Source organism: Artemia sp. Qi Xiang Cuo, chromosome 18 (assembly GCF_049724085.1).
Source record: "Artemia sp. Qi Xiang Cuo chromosome 18, ASM4972408v1, whole genome shotgun sequence".
Taxonomy (NCBI): Eukaryota; Metazoa; Arthropoda; class Branchiopoda; order Anostraca; family Artemiidae; genus Artemia; species Artemia sp. Qi Xiang Cuo.
In genome coordinates, this window is record NC_142811.1 from 47,232,772 (window position 1) to 47,249,992 (window position 17,221).

General features: G+C 36.2%; 1 protein-coding gene across 1 annotated transcript in view; it reads right to left on the reverse strand.

Annotated features, from left to right (window-relative positions):
• LOC148941575 (eukaryotic initiation factor 4A-I-like) overlaps nucleotides 1-17,221 on the reverse strand; it is a 450,045-nt gene that overhangs the window by 84,731 nt on the left and 348,093 nt on the right. Inside the window, exon 8 of the mRNA XM_089104411.1 lies at nucleotides 15,603-15,772. Coding sequence (XP_088960537.1) covers nucleotides 15,603-15,772 — 170 coding nt within the window. The remainder of the gene's footprint in view (nucleotides 1-15,602; nucleotides 15,773-17,221) is intronic.

The window sequence follows — 17,221 nt, forward strand, 5'->3', positions numbered from 1 at the left end:
TTTGTATGCTGGAGAAATTTTTTTAGCAATTTTTAACAATATACACCCTTTTCAAAATCTAGACACAAATAGTACAGTTTAATTTAGTTCCATACCTCCTCTAGTTGACCTGAAATAGAAAACTTGATACCATTCACAAACAATTCTGTTTACTTTCTTTGATAGCTTGGATACACTTACGCTATTTTGATTTGGTTAAATTTTAGGAGCAGAAATAGGAGGGTGGGCGTGGGAGGTTGGGAGTGGAAGGGAGATTAGTTGCCCTAAAATCACTTTCGACAATTAAAAAGGGCATCAGCCCTTTCTATTTTCAATTGAATGAGACCTTCTCGAAGTTCCCACGACAACCCCTTTGATACGAAGTGCCCTAGTCTAAACAACTACAACACCAAAAAATAATACATTATACCAACTTCGATCTTTACTATAAAAATATCAAGCCTTCTAATCACTTTCGACTATTAAAAAGGGCACTAGGCCTTTCGATTCCCAGTCAAATTAGCTCCTTAGGAAACGACAACACTTTCTATAAACACCTTATTTGCCCCAGGGCATAAATTACAACCCTTACCCTAAGGTCTGTTAGGGTAGTTGTCATCCTCTAAACCCAAATTTCAAGAACTTTCAACTACGTTAAACATTACGGCTATCTCAAAATTTTGATTGGATGTGTATGGGGAAATGGTGGGCGTGAGGGGGGTGTTAATCTCCTTCCAATCACTTTCGACTATTTAAATGGGCACAAGCCACTCCAATTTCCAATTGAATGGGCGCTTTTCGAAGTTTTTACGACAACTTCTTCGATACAAAGTGCCCTGCTTTAAAGAAAAAAAAAATTAATGAATAATACATTATGCCAACATTGTTCTTACATGCCCCCAGGGCATAACTTAAAACCCTTGCCCTGAGAATTGTGGGGGAGTGTCTCTTTACTTAGTCCCCAGTTCTTGTCTCGTTCTCGAGTGTCCCCGTTCTTTACTTAGGCAGCGCGATCGGGCTGCCTATGATTTATACAACAACTTTCTATATAAACCTTATGTGCCCCCAGGGCATAACTTATAACCCTTGCATTGCTCTCAGGTGGTTATCATCCTAAAAAACCTAATTTCCAGAACGTTCAACTACGTTGAACAAAATGAATATCTCCAAATTTTGATTGGATGTGTTTTGGAAAATGGTGGGCGTGAGAAGGGCGTTAGTCACTATCTAACACTTGCAACTATTAAAAAGGCGCTAGCAATTTCAATTTCCAATTGAATGAGCCCTTTTGAAGTTTCTACGACAACACTTTCAATAAAAATCTTTATATGCCCCAGGGCATAACTCACAACCCTTGCCCTGAGAGCTGTGGGGGGAGGGGTTGTCATCCTTAAAGATCTAATTTCCAAAACTTTCAGCTACGTTGAATAAAATGGATATCTAAAAATTTTGATTGGATATCCTTGGGGAAAAGGAGGGTGCAAGAGGGGGGTCAGTTTCCCTCAAATTACTTTCAAATATTAAAAAGGGTACTATCCCTTTGAATTTCAAATTGAATGAGCCCTTTTTCAAGTTTCTACTACAAAGATTTCAATAAAAAACCTTATATATCCTCAGGGCATAACTTATAATCCTTGCCCAGAGAGTTTTGGGGGAGTTTTCTCCTCAAAAATATATTTTCTATCTGGAAATCAACTACGCTGAACAAAAGGACTATCTCAAAATTTTTGCCCTCTAATCACTTTCGACTATGGAAAAGGGCACTAGGCCTTTCGAATTCCAATCAAATGAGCCCTTTTGGAAACGAAAACACTTTCTATAAACACCTTATATGCCCCCAGAGCATAAATTTCATCCCTTACCCGTAGGTCTGTTAGGGTGGTTGTTATCCTCTAAGACCAAATTTCCAGAAATTTCAACTAAGTTAAACAACATGGCTATCTCAAAATTTTGCCCTTTTGAATGAGCCCTTTTGAAGTTTCTACGACAACACTTTCAATAAAAATCTTTATATGCCCCAGGGCATAACTCACAACCCTTGCCCTGAGAGCTGTGGGGGGAGGGGTTGTCATCCTTAAAGATCTAATTTCCAAAACTTTCAGCTACGTTGAATAAAATGGATATCTAAAAATTTTGATTGGATATCCTTGGGGAAAAGGAGGGTGCAAGAGGGGGGTCAGTTTCCCTCAAATTACTTTCAAATATTAAAAAGGGTACTATCCCTTTGAATTTCAAATTGAATGAGCCCTTTTTCAAGTTTCTACTACAAAGATTTCAATAAAAAACCTTATATATCCTCAGGGCATAACTTATAATCCTTGCCCAGAGAGTTTTGGGGGAGTTTTCTCCTCAAAAATATATTTTCTATCTGGAAATCAACTACGCTGAACAAAAGGACTATCTCAAAATTTTTGCCCTCTAATCACTTTCGACTATGGAAAAGGGCACTAGGCCTTTCGAATTCCAATCAAATGAGCCCTTTTGGAAACGAAAACACTTTCTATAAACACCTTATATGCCCCCAGAGCATAAATTTCATCCCTTACCCGTAGGTCTGTTAGGGTGGTTGTTATCCTCTAAGACCAAATTTCCAGAAATTTCAACTAAGTTAAACAACATGGCTATCTCAAAATTTTGATTGGATGTGTATGGGAAAATTGTGAGCGTGAGAGAGGTATTAGTGGCCTTCCAATCACTTTTGAATATTTAAATGGGCACAAGCTACTCCAATTTCCAACTGAATGAGCGTTTTTCGAAGTTTCTACGACAACTTCTTCGATACGAAGTGCCCTGCTCTAAAGAAAAATTAATAAATAATACATTGTGCCAACATCGTTCTTACATCCCCTAGGGCATAACTTAAAACCCTGGCCCTGAGGATTGTGGGGGAGTGTCCTCCTCTTTACTTAGCCTCCACTTCTTGTCTCGTTCTCGAGTGTCCCCGTTCTTTACTTAGGCAGCGCGATCGTGCTGCCTATGATTTATACAACAACTTTTTTTTATAAACCTTATATGCCCCCAGGACATAACTTACAACCCTTGCACTGAGGCCTATGAGGTTGCTATCATCCTAAAAAACCTAATTTTCAGTACGTTGAACTACGATGAACAAAATGAATATCTCAAAATTTTGATGGGATGTGTTTTGGAAAATGGTGGGCGTGAGAAGAACGTTAGTCATTATTTAATCACTTTCAACTATTAAGAACGCACTAGCACTTTCAATTTCTAATTGAATAAGCCCTTTTGAAGTTTCTACGACATCCCTTTCAATAAAAACCTTATATGCCCCAGGGCATAACTTACAACCCTTGCCATGAGGGCTTTGGGGAGAGGGGTTGTCATCCTTAAAGACTTAATTTCCAAAATTTTTAGCTACGTTGAATAAAATGGCTGTCTAAAAATTTTGATTGGATGTGTTTGGGTTAAAGGAGGGCGTAAGAGGGGGTTAGTTGCCCTCAAATCACTTTCGAATATTAAAAAGGGTACTATCCCTTTGAATTTCAAATCGAATGAGCCCTTTTTCAAGTTTCTACGACAAAGATTTCAATAAAAACATAATATATCCCCTGCCCTGAAGGTTTTGGGGGAGTGTCCTCCTCAAAAACATATTTTCTATCAGGAAATCAACTACGCTGAACAAAATGACTATCTAAAAATTTTTATTGTATTATTTTGTGGGAATGAGGGGCTGGGGGGGTGGGGGGGCTAGATGCCCTCGCATCACTTTCGAGTATTAAAAAGGGCACTAGCAACCCCAATTTTCAATCGAATAAGCCCTTGTCGAAATTTTTACGACAACTTCTTCGATACGAAGTGCCTGTCGAGGAAAGAAGAAGAAAAAAAATGCATTGTGGCCACGTCGTTCCTTACTTAGGCAGCACTAGAGCGTTTCCTATGATTTGAAGTGGGACACCCATTTAAATAACATCCTCCTTCAAGCAAACTTGTCGCTTTTTCTTTTGAAACTTCTGAAAAAATTTAGTTGGCCCCAATCTCAGCTACTAAAGGTATATATTTCTTTTGTACGTCCTTTGGTCGAGTACGCTTGTCCTGTCTGGCATCCTGGCCTCTCAATTGAAGCAACCAAAAAAAATCAAAAATATTCAAAAAAGAGCCTTGAGGATTATTTATAAAGAAGACAGGGTCCCATATTCTTACCTTCTTGAAACTTCAAAACTTGATACCCTCAAATCCAAAAGAAAAATGTATGCATCCGTTTTGGGCAGTCAGCACAAATAATCCCCTGTACTGAAAACTTCTTTCCTAGCCGCCACTCACCCATAAGAAATTGCCACCTCCGTATAGTGTCCCAAACCCATCCCCATCCTTTCTCCCATACCCTTTTTTATCTTATGTTATAAAAAAAACTTGTATTCCATTTTTTACCAATAAAATCAACCAATATCACAACCCATAAGTTTGCCAAAAATTTAAACTGTTTTGTATGTATATATTTTTTTTCATTTTTGAATATTTGGTTATACTATTTGTTACCCTTTTTATATTTTTATCTTATGACCTATAAAATATTTTATAATTATGACCTATATTTATGACTTTTGTATTTTGTTTTTTCTGACTGTTACCTGTTGTGTTTTTGTTACAGTGGTAACTGTGTGTCGTTATTCCATTATTTTTGTTATTGTGTTTTTTTTTTTAATAAGAAATGTGAATTCGGCCCACTAGGGTTTGTGATGGTTCTTTACCAATAAATATCTATCTATCTATCTATATAATGCTGGAAATAAATAATCTCTGTCTTTGATCCAAATTTTGGCAGGTGAACGGAAAACATGGTGTACGTTCGGGATTCTACCAGGTGTGTCATGGAATACACAGAGGTATTTATTGTGACGTCATGGGAATCTCAGGTGTTATTTCTAGAAAGTAGTTCTCGACACAGAATACAGGAAATGGCCTGTCAGTCCTACCACTTAAGACACTGTTCTATTGGAAGGAATTTCATCTTCTGATTCCTAGCGAGGATAAAGAAACAAAAAACGCTGTGAACGTTTCTGCGAAAAATAGAATGTCAAAATAGTATTAAGTGACAGTGGTGTGTGCACTGTCATCACGTGAGGTTTGATGTCATTAAGTGAGACGTGCTCCGTCATTGTGTAAGATGTGTGTCACCATTGCGTAAGGTGTGCGCTGTCCCTAGTCAATGTGCGTACCGTCATTATATAACATGTGCAATGTAATCACATGTGACCCGCGTGTTGCCGTGTTCAGTTTGCCGTGTTCACGTGTGGACCCGTGGGGAGATTCCCCACGGGTCCAGACACAAGGTTACATAAAATTGCAGCATCCATATTATACCTGGAAACAGGGATTGTGTGACACAGGTGAGAGGGCTCGAAGGATTGGGGGCTCCTTTTATCTGACTTCCCATATTTATTTCCTATCTGACCATTTAAAATTGGAGGGTGTGTCGTCAGAATTTTGCCAGCTGTGTTCCCTTTAATAGAACACCTGGAAACAGGGACCTTGTTGTAGGAATCTTGCCAGCTGATTGGTAGAAACTGGACTGCGGTGGGAATCTTACCAGCTGTGTTCTTTTTTATAGAACACCTGGAAACAGGGACATGTTGTGGGAATCTTGTCAATACTGAAACAAAATTGCGTCATATGGAAACAAGGAATGCGGTTGGAATCTTGTCAGCTGAAAACAAGGCCCTCATAGGATTCTTCCCAAGGATGTTGTGACGTAACAGGGCATGACTTTAAAATCCGGGGGGGGGCATGACCTTAAAACCATTATGCTCCCACTTCTTTAAGATTCTCTGCATTGTGCATGCTTCTTGTTTTAATTCTCCTAACCAAGGCGTTGTGTATGTAATTGAACCACCATTGAACCATGTAACAAAACCCCAAGCAACTGAACGCCCTGCAGCTAAACCTCGTAAATTCCCTGTGAAAATCAACCTGATTTGGTTAAGCACCTGTTTAACTGAGCGCTAGTACAACTAAAACTACGTGCAACTAAACCCACGTGCAGCAGAACCCCGTATAACTGAACCACCGTGCAACTGAACCCCTGTTTAAAGTGATTCCCCATGTAATTGAACTCTCCTGTAACTGAACTCTTGTACAAGTGAACCATCGTACTCAGCTTTTCAGCATTATAAGAAATGTGAGGCAATATCATTAGATAAAACTCAAGATAGAATCTTTACATGTTCAACGATTTTAAAAATTTTAATTTTTCAAAGTCATGATAAAAAACCTTGAAAAATAAATTCATAAGAAACTTCTATTTTCTTGTCACAAAATCAGAGAAAATCAGACGTCACAAAACGTTAAAGCCAGATTTATATCTCTTTTCTTATGTTTGTTTATGTTTTATATCTCCACCCTGTCAGTGTCAAAAATATTATTACCCCCAAAAATTGACCCCCGTGAAAAACCCACCACCACCTCTGCCAGGGATTGTTAGCTTCCAGTCACTTGTGAAATATAAAAAGAGGACTACAACTCTCAATTTTTGATTGAATGAGCATCTTTCAAAGTTTCTACGACCATGAGGCAGAGATGGGAATGAGAAAGGGGCAGTATTCCTTCATAATTAATTCTGCTTATTTTGGGGTTTAATGTGAGTAGTATCCCCTCACAGCTTTCAAGCGCAGGCCTTTAGCTAATTTCAAGCGCAGCCCTATTACGTCGCGACACCCTTCTCTGCTTTCTATGAAAACTCTATCTCTTTTCATGTGACAGATCTCTGGCGTCATGGCATCCCTGTTTCCAGCTGGCAACATTCCCGCCCTTGTACGTCACGACACACCCTGGCAAGAAGCCGAGTAGCTGGCACTATTCCCGGAATTCTATTATAATTGATTGGAGTGTGGTCGTTATAATATACATAAAAGTAATAATAGCGGTTACTAGCACCTGTGTAATGTGGTCAAGGGTTCTATTAAATAAAACACACCTTCGTGCTTTAAATAGGTCCATAGCAGATTAACAAGGGATTTCTGCAGGTCAGATAGGAAATTATCATGGGATTTCCATGAACCCAATAGGAAGTCAGATAGGGGAGCTCCTAATCCCTCGCACCTGTTTAATACAAATAACGAAATTAACATGGGATCTTTTTTTAATATCTTTTTTTTTCTTTTCTTTAGTTCCCTTTCCTCGCAAGGATTTGAAAGCTCAATTCTCTTCCAAAGGGAAAGCGCTCCAACCATGACGACCAAACTGCTATCGTCTGTAATTTGTCCTACTCATTACTTTCTAGAAATAACACGTTCCCGTGACGTCACAAGACACACCTCTTTCAAATCCATCGATCTGTGCTCTTCTGGGAGACACCAAAGATTTCTTTGACAAGGTCTAAAATCGATACTGCGAAAGCACAAAGGGAATATTTATTTTCGGAGACAATTGCACTAAATATCCTAATAGCGATAAAGACATAGGGATGCTAAAAAACATTTCTTAGATTCAGCTCTTTAGTTTTGGTTAGAAAAGCCTGCCTATGGGTCATAAATTAAGCAATCTTGTGAAGATGGACATCGGTGGGACTTTTAAAAGTGCGACATCCAATTTCTGCATTAAAATTATAGAAAATATAGTCAAAGCATATTTCTTTGATTCAATTGTGTATCTTCGGTTAGAAAAAGCCTAGTTTTGTATCAGAAATGTGCTCTTGATAGAACTTTTTCTAAGTGTGAACTCCAATTTTTGTAAGGGAATTATAGAAAATACGGGCTAAATACTATTCTCTGATTCAACTGTTTGTATTCGGTTAAAATAAGCCTAGTTTTGGATAAAATTGAGCCATTTTCATAGAAATAGCTATTGAAAGAATTTTTGGGAGTTCAAACTCCAATTATTGCAAAGAAATTATAGAAAATATGGTCAGCACATGAGGTAGTGAAAACGTGTCGCCATATAAACTTTTAAATGTAACACTCACTAAAAAATCTTTTGGATTATTAATCATCCAGCCGTTCCACTGGAACTCTAGGGCTGGTCTTCGACAATATTTGTTTTATTGTATTTTTACGATCATTATTCATTTTGCACTGGAAGGAAAAACACGTAAGTCTTGTTTAAAAAAAGTGAAGATGAAGTATTTAAAAAAATGTGTTTACTTGATAGTGTTATTGTAGCATTGAATGATGAGAAAGAAAATATTTGAACTATGAAACAAGAACTAGTGGTAACACTATGGGAAACGTATCCGTGCACTGTCAAGAAGGTAAAAAATAAAATTTCTTTGGAGTACCGAAAAAAATCCACTCTTATGATGGTGGATACGCGAGAGTGAGATCTCCAGAGATGATTGCATTCATAGAGAATTCCAACATAAAAATTATAGTTGATGAAGAGAGGCATCTTCTTGCTTGTGGTAACACGTTACCCAGTGTTAAACCCTATCCCCATCCTTCGGGTGTTAGAATTCAACGCAAGGTCAAAAGAAGACAGGCGTACTCTTCTACTAATATTATAAACCATACGTGCCGGAACTGTTACCTGTGTAAAAATAATGTGGTAAAAGACAGTGAAATTGCTGGTAAAATGAAAAGGGCATTGGCAGAAAATATCACTAAGGAATGAAAAGGTGGTATCATATTGAACCTTTAGCTAATACCATGTTAAAAGCCATGTATGACACCGAAATGGAATAAGTGACAGGGCAAGAGAAAACATTATGAACCATATTTTGGAATGATTTTAAAACATTTAAATTTTTAAATGATATTTATAACAAGTAGCATTATTTTAATAAAAAACATCTCAATGCAGTACTTTGTTATGTTTCCATTATTTTCTTAAGGTACGCTAGTAGTTCCATCGAGTCTCTGTCTGACTGAATCTTGATAACGGTTTTATTAGGTTTCACCATAACAGTTATTTCTTTTCAAAGTGTTTTCTGTTTTATTAGGTTTCACCTTTTTTTTATTAGGTTTCATTTTTTTTCAAAGTTCTGGACAAGTGTCTTACAAGTTCTGGATGACTTCTTAGAAATCAAAAGCATTGCATAGAAATCTATACAAATTTATAAAAATCAGGGTCAACCCTAGATATCCCGACGAAACCAAAGACATCAAGACAAAACTGTAGAAATCATAACAAATACATTGAAATCCTGACAAATTTTATTAAAATTAAGACCAAACTGTAGAATCCTTACATATTCATAAGAAATCAAGACCAAGCTCTATAAATCAGGGCCAACCCCAAAAATCCAGACCAAACCATAGAAATCAAGACCAAACTCTAGAAATCTTGGCATACGAATTCAAAACATCAAAACCAATACCTACAAATCTGGAAAGATCAACAGAAATTATACTCAATGCATAGAAATCCACACAAATTCATAAAAATCAGTGTCACTCTTAATGATCCAGACCAAACCAAAGACATCAAGACACAACTGTATAAATCATAACCAATACCTATAAATCTTGACGACTTCGTAAAGGTCAACACCAAACTGTAGAAATTATGGGCATCCTCTTAAAATTAAGATATATTCATAAAAATCATGACCATACTGTAAAAATCAGGGCAAATACTAGAAATCCAGACAAAACTATAAAAATCAACAGCAAACTGTAGAAATCATGGCTAACCTCTACAAAATCATGAGCAATATAAAGAAGTCCTGTTGAATTCATTGAAAACCATAACTAAATCAGAGAAATCCAGAAAATCCCATGGAAATCATATGCCATGCATAGAAACCCACATAAATTCATTAAAATCAGAGTCAACCCTAAGAATCCTGATCAAATCAAAAGACATCGAGACAAAATTATAGAAATCATGACCTGTACATACAAATCCAAAAAAAAATCCCATAGAAAGCAATGCATATAACTTTAGAAGGACTCGTAGAAATCATAACCAATTAAATCCAGAAATCCAGACGAATTCATAACAATCAGAGTCAACCTTAAAAATCTAGACCAAACCATAGAATTCAAGACAAAACCATAGAGATCATGACCAAGCCGTAGAAGTCATGGCCAACCTCTAAACAAATCCTAACCAATCCATAGGAATACTAAAAAATTCATTAAAAATCAAGACCATACTGTCGAAATTAAGACCATTCCCTTAAAATCCGGACAAATTCATAAAAATCAAGATCAAACTGTAGAAAACAGGGCAAACCCAATAAATCTATACAAATTCATAAAAATCATAACCAATACATAAATATCTTGAAGAACTAATAGAAATCATACGCAATGTATAGAAATCCAAATAAATACTTAAAATTAGGTCACACTAAAAATTCAGGTCAAACCAGAGACATCAAGACAAAAGTATAGAAAACATGAACGTCCATAGAAATCCAGAAATATCCCAAAGAAATCATAATTAACACAAAAAATCAGGAGAACTCATAAAAATTATAACCAATGCACAGAAATCCAGACGAATTCATAAAAATGAGGACCAACTTTAGAAATCCAGACCAAATCCTAGAAATCCAGATATGACCATAGAAATCAAGACAAACCATAGAAATCCAAAACTAGGCTTTTTCTAGCCAAAGATGAACCAGAGAAATGTATTCTGACCGCATTTTCTATAAACTTGTTGCGAAAATTGAAGTTTAAACTTAGAAAGTTCTATTAATAGCTATTTCTATAGAAATGGCGTATTTTTGATCCAAAACTAGGCTTTTTCTAACCGAAGATACAAATTTGAAATACTACAAATGTATTTTGACCGTATTTTCTATAATTTGCTTTCAAAAATTGAATTTCACCCCTTAAAAGTTCAATCAAGAGCTATTTCTATGGGATTAGCTCATTTTTGATCCGAAACTAGGCATTTTCTAACCGAAGATACAGAAATAAACCAGAGAAATCTATTTTGACCATATTTTCTATTATTCGTTGCAAAATTTGGAGTTCGCACTTGAAAAAAAATTATGAAGAGCTATTTCTATGTAACTGGCTCATTTTTTATCCAAAACTAGTTTTTTTTTACCAAGGATACACAATTGGATCATAAAATGTATTTTGAACTTATTTTATATAATTTCCTTGCAAAAATGGGAGTTGACACTTAAAAAAAGTCTATCAAGAGCTATCTCTATGGTAATGATTCACTTGTGACCCAAAGCTAGGCATTTTCTAACCATAGCTAAACAACTGAATCAAAGAAACATATTTTGACCACATTTTCTATAGTGTCCTTGCAAAAATTAGAGTTCACCCTTTAAAAAGTTCTATGAAGAGCTATTTCTATGGAAATGCCTCATCTTCGAGCCAAAACTAGACTTTTTACAGCCAAAGATACGCAATTAAATCAGAGAAACATATTGCCGTATCCCCTAGCCTTTATCACTATTAAAATATTTAGAGCAATTGTCTCTGAAATTAATTTTCCTTCTGCTCGTTTCATATTATTGATTTTACACCTGATAACAGATATCCTGGGTGTCTTCCAGAAGAGAACAGATCGATGGAGGAGGCAAAGGTATGTATTGTGATTTCAAGGGAACATGCTCTTTCTAGAAAGTGAAGAGCAGGACAAACACACAGATTAGCAGTTTAGTGGTGATGGTTGGAGCGCTTTCCCATTGGAAGAGAATTGACCTTTCAAGTATTAGCAAGGACAATGAACTAAAGAAGAAAAAAGAAGAAAGAATAGGCTCATGGAAATTCCATGTTAATTTCTTATCTGAAATTCAGAAATACCATGTTATGCTGCTATGGATTTATTTAAGGCGCGAACTTGTGTTCCCTTTAATAGACCCGTGACCGGATTACACAGGTTCTAGTAGCTCCTATTATTACTACTTATGTATTATGCCGACAACAGTCCAATGAATCACACTAGAATTCCGGAAATCTTGCCAGCCGTTTGGAATCTTTCCAGGGTGTGTCATGACGTAAAAGGACGGGAATCATGGAGCTGGAAACACGGATGTTATGATCTCAGAGGGGTAAATAAAGAAAAGGGATAGGGCTGTCACAAAAAGCAGTGAGGGGTGTCGTGACGTAATAGGACTGTGCTTAAAAGCCATGAGAAGATACTACTAATGTGACTCTTTACTTTAATAATAACAGCCTGGACCTGAATAAATCCTTTGTCCTACCCCCACCTAAAAAAAGAAAACCCCCCAAAAAAGTCCTGGATGCGGCCTTGGGGATTTTATATCAATTTTTTCCTCCATCCTTCCTTCATTTCTACCTTAGAACTAAGTCTGTATTCATCCAAAGGCTCATTGAGGTATGGGATGTTTTGGTATTAACCCTTAACTGACAGGGTACGGTCTCTCAGACCCAAGCCCTAAGTATTTTGAGTATCACGTACTTCTGGGTTATGCTAGGAGGCAGATACCTTGTGTATACTTCGGGCCAATTGAGTTCTAAACTTTGGCGAAAGAACATCTCAAAAACACTTACAGGCGTGTATATACAGAGCTTTTGGATCTAACAGACCCCACCCGGCAGTTTTGTAACTTTTTGTGACTTAGCAGAGAAATTAATTTTAGTTTTTAGGAACTTTCTTAGAGAAGAATTACTTTCACTTCAACCTGCTTAGGTTCCCTAACCTTGAGGGGAACAGATTTTCGTTTTTATTTGACTCTATTTTTTTTATTTCTTTGGGTAGTTCCAATTTTGTTTGGTTTTCGGAACTAGAAAAGATTATTTATAGCTAGAATCTGATGTCCTGTGAAACAAATGAGAAATCAGAACGATACTACAAACAAGCCAAACACTTCTTACAGAGATGGCGCCAAAGCCTTTTTTTGTTACGGTCACAAGGGCCACGTGAAGGAACAAAGACCTAGAACCCCTTGAAAAGGTATGGGACTTTTTCGTCACAGATGAGATTCTTGAGAATATCATTCTTCACGCCCATGCTATGACTGAAGAGTACTGCCTGCAATATAACTTTTTCATTTTAGATAAGAAAATGTACTTGATACCAGTCAACATCATAAAGATGCTAGCCTTTTCACTATTTCTGTAGTGCTCTAGAACATTAAGATCGGACAGTGAGTATTGTGAAGGTCTCTTTGCAGCAGATTCATGAAATATATCAGTTCTAAACCCAAAACGTATTTTATAGAAGATTCAGTGTCTACCGGTCTTGAAGAAATTTTATAAATCTAATGCCTTTCATAGGCAGTGTAATCACGCTGCCTAAATAAAGAACGATGTTGGCACAATGTATTATTATTTTTTTTCTATGCCAGGGCGCTTCGTATCGAAGGAGTTGCCGTAGAAACTTTGAAAGGACTCATTCGATTCGAAATTGGAATGACTAGTGCCCTTTTTAATAGTAAAAGTGACTTGAAGGCAGCTAACATCCCTTCCACGCTCACTATTTCCCCAAAACATCCAATCAAAATTTTGAGATAGCCATTTTGTTCAGCGTAGTTGATTTCCAGATAAAAATTATGTTTTTGAGGAGGACACTCCCCCACAGCCCTCAGGTCCCTTGCAGAAGATTCATTGAATATATTCATTCTAAACCCAAAAGGTATTTTTATCAAGATTCAATGTCTGCCGGTCTTGAAGACATTTTATAAATCTAACGTCTTTCATAGGCAGTGCAATCGCGCTGCTTAAGTAAAGAACGATGTTGGCACAATGTATTATTATTATTTTTTCCACACCAGGGCACATCGTATCGAAGAAATTGTCTTAGAAACTTGGAAAAGGACTCATTCGATTGGAAATTGGAATGGCTAGTGCTCTTTTTAATAGTCAAAACTGACGGGAAGGTAACTAATACCCCTTCCATGCTCACCATTTCCCCAAACACATCCAATTAAAATTCGGAGATAGCCATTGCAAGGGTTTTAAGTTATGCCCTTGGGGTATATAAGAACGATATTGGCACACTGTATTATTTATTATTTGTTTCCTTTAGACCAGGGTACTTTGTATCGAAGACGTTGTCGTAGAAACTTCGAAAAGGGCTTATTCAATTGGAAATTGGAGTGGCTTGTGCCCTTTTTAATAGTCGAGAGTTATCGGAAGGCAACTAACATCCATACCACGCCCACCATTTCCCGAAACGCATCAAATCAAAATTTTGAGAAAGCTATTTTGTTTAGCGTAGTTGATTTCCAGATAGAAATTATGTTTTTGAGGAGGACACTCCCCCAAAGCCTTCTGGACAAGGGTTGTAATTTATTCCCTTGGGGCTTATAAGGTTTCAATAGAAAGTGTTGTCATAGAAACTTCAAAAAAGGCTCATTCGATTGGAAATTAATAGGGCTAGTGCCCCTTTTAATAGTCGAAAGTGATTGGAGGTCAACTACCCCCCCCCCTCTCACGTCCACCTTTTTCCCAAACACATCCAATCAAAATTTTGAGATAACTAATTTGTTCAACGTAGTTGAAAATTTTGGAAATTAGGTCTTTAAGGATTACAACCCCCCACAGCCGCCAGGGCTAGGGTTGTAAGTTATGCCCTGGGGATATATAAGGTTTTTATACAAAGCATTGTCGTAGAAACTTCAAAAAGTGTTTATTCAATTGAAAATTGGAATGACTAGTGTCCTTTTTAATAGCCGAAAGTAATTGGATGGCAACTAATCCCCTTTCACGCCCACCATTTCTCCAAACACATACAATAAAAATTTTGAGATAGCCATTGATAGCCATAAGAAGGCCAGTGTGAACTCCAATTTTTGCCTAAAAATTATAGAAAATACGGTCGAAATACATTTCTTTGGTTCAATTCTGTATCTTCGGTTAGAAAAAGCCTAATTTTGGATCAAAATTTGAGATAGCTCTTGATAGAACTTTTTTTAAGTGTGAACTTCAATTATTGCAAGGATATTATATAAAATACGGTCAAAATAAATTTATCTGATTCAATTGTGTATCTTCGGTTAGGAAAAGCCTAGTTTGGGATTAAAAATACGCCATTTCCATATACCGGTGTACACAGGCTATTTTTAATGACTCATATATGGTGTGCCGTGAGTAGTATTGACTAGATTTAGTGTCTCAGGCCATTTTTAGTCTCCTATATATGGTGTACAAGGTGGAGTATTGGGGTTATCACTACTTACCCATATTGACACTAAATGCTCTGTAATTACTTGGCAAACCAAGACATAGACTTGAGCAACCGTACCAAAAAGACTTGTGAAATCATACAAAGTACATCAGGTACAAGTCTAAGCGATTAATCAATGACAGTTAATTAATTTTTTACTTAAATGAATATTTCATATCCAATTGACATTATTTAAAAAAAACTTTAAAAAAATTTGAAACCAGGCAATTCGTTCAGGTAAGAAAATCAAGGGCATTTTTAAATTTTATTCTTGCTGTTTTTGCATGAAGTCAACCGGGATTTTTTCTTCATTCCTGATTGAACTTGTTTGCAATACTTATTTTAGGACTGTTTTGATTTTTTTTAATGATCAGGTATTTTATGTAAGCGTTTTTCTCATATATTAATATGTGCTTCTTTTGGGACGGCCCTTCAATATAGAACCAAAATATTAATATAAGTATACTATATGATGGAAGGGAAGTTTGGTTTTCGTTGTTATTTACTTGTGAAGTCCTGAAACCGTTACCAAGTTTTTGCTCTGTTATATAGTCGTCTTTCTAAAATTTCCTATACTACGATAATTTTATCACATTAACTTTCAGTAAATACAAAAGAAGTCTTACCAAGGACGAAACAGTAAAGTCTTTCTCAAGAAGCATTTCTGTTAGACTGTCAACCTTTCGCTTAGTATTGCAAAAAATTATAGCTTCATTCGATAATGCTTCGAACAAGTCACAGAGAGTCTCAAATTTTAATTCCTCCGTTTCAACCAGGACATAAAATTGTTTAATACCTGCAATTAACACTGAATCATTAGAAAAGGGCATTTTAATTAGTAAAAAGCGTAAGAGGGTGAAACAGCACTATTCTAACGTTGAGTGTAACCAAAAGGCATCATATTTGCCTTGAGTCGACGTTACGAGGTGCCCGGTTTAATCATAAACATTGAAATTCACAAAATTGTACTGTTGAGGGCTTTGTGGCAATTGTTTTTTCAGTGGTTACATTGCTAAATTACACAACAAGATCTCTTTAGAATACGCAATACCAGAGATTTTTGAATTACCGGCTGCATGATTTAGGGGCCAAAGGCTAGCCTAATGAGTCCATGTCCTTACAGTTTTTTTTTTTACATTTTTTTGGAATAGTGATTGTTCAGCTTAATTTATGGACTGTTACGAAATAGGTCAAGATTAGTCACTAAGAAATAACTTTTAAAAAGTAAGACTGTTCAAAAATTTAACACTTTGAGCAATTATTTAACTAAAGTATTAGATTTTGAACCACATTAATAGTTAATAATTACTATCATATTAGAGGGTTTCTGAGCTTGCTGATCCTCAGCCTGATACTAACTACAAAATAATGGTTTTAAAGCAAAATATAGTAAAAATATACCTTTGCCATTTATTGAAATTCAAACTGTATCAATTTCAGTCACTAGAAAACTTTGAGTACTGAATAGAACTAATCATGGGTACTAGTCCCCAAGAAGTCACCTATTCCTCCGAAGAAGCGAGAAGGCATATGCGTCTTTCCAGCTTTAAATCAGAGAGAGATTAGAAAATAGTGGATTACAAAGATTTTTATATGTCCCAAGAAAAGAGAATGACCAAAAAATTATAATAAATTTGAAAAATCAGATATATGCAATCAATCCAATCGATCCATTCGAAAAAAGATGAGAAAAGTGGATGTTTAAAGAGCCAGAAAAATTTTATTGTTTTCATTTTAATAAGCTAAACTAGTGGCACCTTCAATTTGATTGAGGCATCTTATTACTTATAAAATGACTCGCCAATACAGGATACAAGGGCGATATTCAAGAAGGCTACCTCCCTCTCCCCCAAAATGTTTGTCCGAATCATAAAAAAGATACTAAAATATATTTTAAAAAATTATGATACGATATTAGAATTTCCTGTGTCCAACCATCCTAAAAAATACTCTTCTCCTAAAAAAACTTAAATACGTCCTTGCTGTGTATTAAAAGGGATGTTACAAAATTATTACAGGGCATCCAGCCCTTCCTGACATTTTTGTAAGCCCCCACCATTCAAATTGATGGAAGTTATGAAAAAGAAGTTTTCTTCAAAATAATCAAAAGGTCTAGTGACTATTCATTACGGAATTTCTTGCTCCTCACCAGCTTTGTGTAGGAATTTTTAATCACACGATCTGCATATTTTTTACCTGCAGAGTTTTTCAGTAAGGAAGGGTAAGTGGTTTATTCTGTATTCTT